Source organism: Phytophthora cinnamomi (genome assembly GCF_018691715.1).
Source record: "Phytophthora cinnamomi strain GKB4 chromosome Unknown Contig62, whole genome shotgun sequence".
Classification (NCBI taxonomy): domain Eukaryota; phylum Oomycota; class Peronosporomycetes; order Peronosporales; family Peronosporaceae; genus Phytophthora; species Phytophthora cinnamomi.
In genome coordinates, this window is record NW_027150995.1 from 357,114 (window position 1) to 360,165 (window position 3,052).

A 3,052-nucleotide genomic window follows, 5' to 3' on the forward strand; every position below is an offset into this window, starting at 1 on the left:
CCCGCGCCTGTTGTGCGCCGACCTGCGGTCCGCCAGACGCGCAGGGCAAAAGCGAAGGACCCGCAGGCTGCGCGGAGAGTCCATGCGAGCAGAGGGGTCCGCTAGAAGCAGCAAAAGAGCAGCGAAGGAGCACCGTCGTGGCGCGGGCAAAAGTTAGCACTTGTTGGTCTCGATCCAACGACCTTTGGGTTATGAGCCCAACACGCTTCCTCTGCGCCAAAGTGCTAGCTCAAATTCACACACCACCACTGACACACAAAAACGCGCAACAGCTAACCACACACAAACCAACGCAAACGCACGCACACAAGCTCTCCAGAACGACAATTGCCGCCTCCGACGACCCCCTCGTTATCGAGATATGCTCGACCAAACCTAGCCACGCCAGTACCCGCGACACACCACATTTCCCGACTCACAACGGGTTACCGCCACCGCACGACCAAACCACTCTCCATAGACTGCTGTCGCGAGCATTGGCGTGCTGTCTACCCGCTTCTGATACTGCGCCGGGTAGCCCCGATAGACGTGCCCCTCGCGCAATTGGACCGTGGCGGGACTCGATCCCGCGCCTGTTGTGCGCCGACCTGCGGTCCGCCAGACGCGCAGGGCAAAAGCGAAGGACCCGCAGGCTGCGCGGAGAGTCCATGCGAGCAGAGGGGTCCGCTAGAAGCAGCAAAAGAGCAGCGAAGGAGCACCGTCGTGGCGCGGGCAAAAGTTAGCACTTGTTGGTCTCGATCCAACGACCTTTGGGTTATGAGCCCAACACGCTTCCTCTGCGCCAAAGTGCTAGCTCAAATTCACACACCACCACTGACACACAAAAACGCGCAACAGCTAACCACACACAAACCACTCGCAATCCGACCGTGCTAGCCGTGTCACTAACCGCCACCTTCGTCTCGTCGGATTTGATGGAGTTGTCGGTGGTGGTGCCCACGCCCGTGTTAACATCGGTATCCACCGACGTGTTCTCGCCGAGCCCCTCGAATTCAAACGAGAAGTCTGCCTGGTAGTCCACCTCGTCCTCTTGGTCGACGTCGACGCCGTCGTCCATGTCGACCACGCTGGCCTTGTCGTCGATTACTTGTTTTTGTGGCTTTGTCAGCTGCACGTGTGGTGGCATGTCGGCCACACCAGTAGGTTTGCGTGCACTGTAGAGCACAATGAACGTTCGACGGAGACTCTCGTGGTCACGCTCGGTGACACCACGGGCTCGGTGCGAGTTGTAGGTGTTTGCAAGCCGCTCCCATTCGTCCTTCCCAAGCGGAAGGTAGTGTCCGGCGAGCGCCAGGAGGCGGCGCACTTCAGACAGTTTGTAGTTAGTACTTCCACTCAGCTTCACCATCTATATGTATATATAAAAAATAACACGTGGTTGTCAGAGTCAGGTGACGGCAGCTTCCGCGATCAGGTAGCGTACCAGGAACGGTGGGGGAGGGGGTGAGATGTGCATCGCGCGGAGGTGGGGACTTGAGCGAGGTTTGGAAAAAGCGGAAATGAAAGCTACTCGAACTTGTTTTCCTCCCCGTCTGAGGAGGCTCCAGCTAGGCAAACACAGCTCCGCTGCCTTGAAGTTTTCGCCTACAGCTACTCATAGACCGAGTTCGCGCGCAAACTGAGCAAACTCGCAGTAGATACACATATTCGAATGCAGGCCCACGTCGTTAATTTTGGCGCCAAAACCACGGCGATCTCTGCTGACGCGCCACCAGCGTCGGCAACTTACAATGAACAAACTTCAACGCAGTTAGCTTTAACAACGAACCCGATTTACATGAATACAACATCCTTACCAATGCAGCAAATCTCCCACTACCTTCCTCTTGACTTCAACCTGGCCTCGATCTTGCGAACCATGCCTACGGGTCCTGCTGGTATTGGATGTCGCGGTGGCGGCAATTCATGTGACCGCAGCGGCATACGAATCAAAGGTCCAGCCCGTAGTCAACGGTGATCTCGTCCCCCTCATAGGTGGCGTGCGTAGTAGCCACCACGACAGTCGTTCGGCGTCCATTCGCAACTCCCAGGAACCGATCCACCGGCGCGCACGAGTGGTTGACGAAGCGTATCAGGTCATCCATCTACTGAGCGTTGACGGCTACGCGGACAGGGTGGCTTGGCGTCTCGGGCCTTTGCGTCATGATCAGGCGATAGCACTCGTTCCGAAGGCGAGTCACGTGAGAGACACTCACGTGCTCGTCTCGCCCAGGTACTCACCCAAAATCTCGCCCGCACCAATGAAATCCTGGGCCACCACGGCCAGTTGTCTGGTCGCAACGTTCCTCGTCAAGGCCACCTACGAAGAATCGATAAAGCCGTTGCCACAACTACCGCCGTATGGGCAGCAGTTGATGTTGCAGTAAAGCTGCATCAGCGATTTACGACAGCGTCCAACTCGTCACGGATCCTCGTAATCGCACTAGCCAAAGTGCGGGACCGTAGGAAATATCACCCCCGTACGGTTAAACTGCTCGCGAAGATGGGCAACCGGGAATGACGACCGAGCAGGAATGAAGCGGCCATGTTGGCGACCACCACGCGGGCGAGCAGCGCGCGCTCAGACTGGAGACGCTGGCCCACGGGTTGTGCGCATGGCACCAGTTGGCGACACCGCCAGCGACATCGCATCATGACGCCGACCGAGACGCCGGCGATACGAGCCCTCAGCCGCTCGATCCTCGCTGCGCGAACTATGGCGCTCGCGAAGCGGCCGTCGGGTTGGTGGCGGGGGAGACCGCGGACGTGGAGCGGTGGATCTTCCAGCATGACTGGCGACGGCGTGGTCGGGCTGCGCGGGTTTCTCCTGGGCGGTGGGGTTGAATGGAGGAGCAGATTCCTCGTTGACGGCGCGGTCGCAGTGGCGCCAGCCGTCGAAGCCTTCGCCAACGGAGGATTCGATGCCTCTTTCGGAACGTGGTGGCCGTGTTGTGGCGACATCCACGGTGGCGTTGCGGTCCCCGTGGAGTTGGTACTTACGGGGGAGAAAGATTTCGCACCCTCCACCGGCTCTTGGGCACCGCCGCGCTGCAAGTTCGGCAGCACGTTCTCG

The 3,052-nt window shown here is 58.8% G+C and overlaps 1 protein-coding gene across 1 annotated transcript; it reads right to left on the minus strand.

Annotated features, from left to right (window-relative positions):
• Nucleotides 1–789: 789 nt before the first annotated feature.
• IUM83_06830 (uncharacterized protein) lies at nucleotides 790–1,456 on the minus strand (the record flags this gene model as incomplete). Its single annotated transcript, XM_067931062.1, has 3 exons — nucleotides 790–813; nucleotides 890–1,348; nucleotides 1,424–1,456. 3 exons carry the CDS (start codon nucleotides 1,454–1,456, stop codon nucleotides 790–792), a joined length of 516 nt encoding a protein of 171 aa, XP_067787130.1.
• Nucleotides 1,457–3,052: the final 1,596 nt, after the last annotated feature.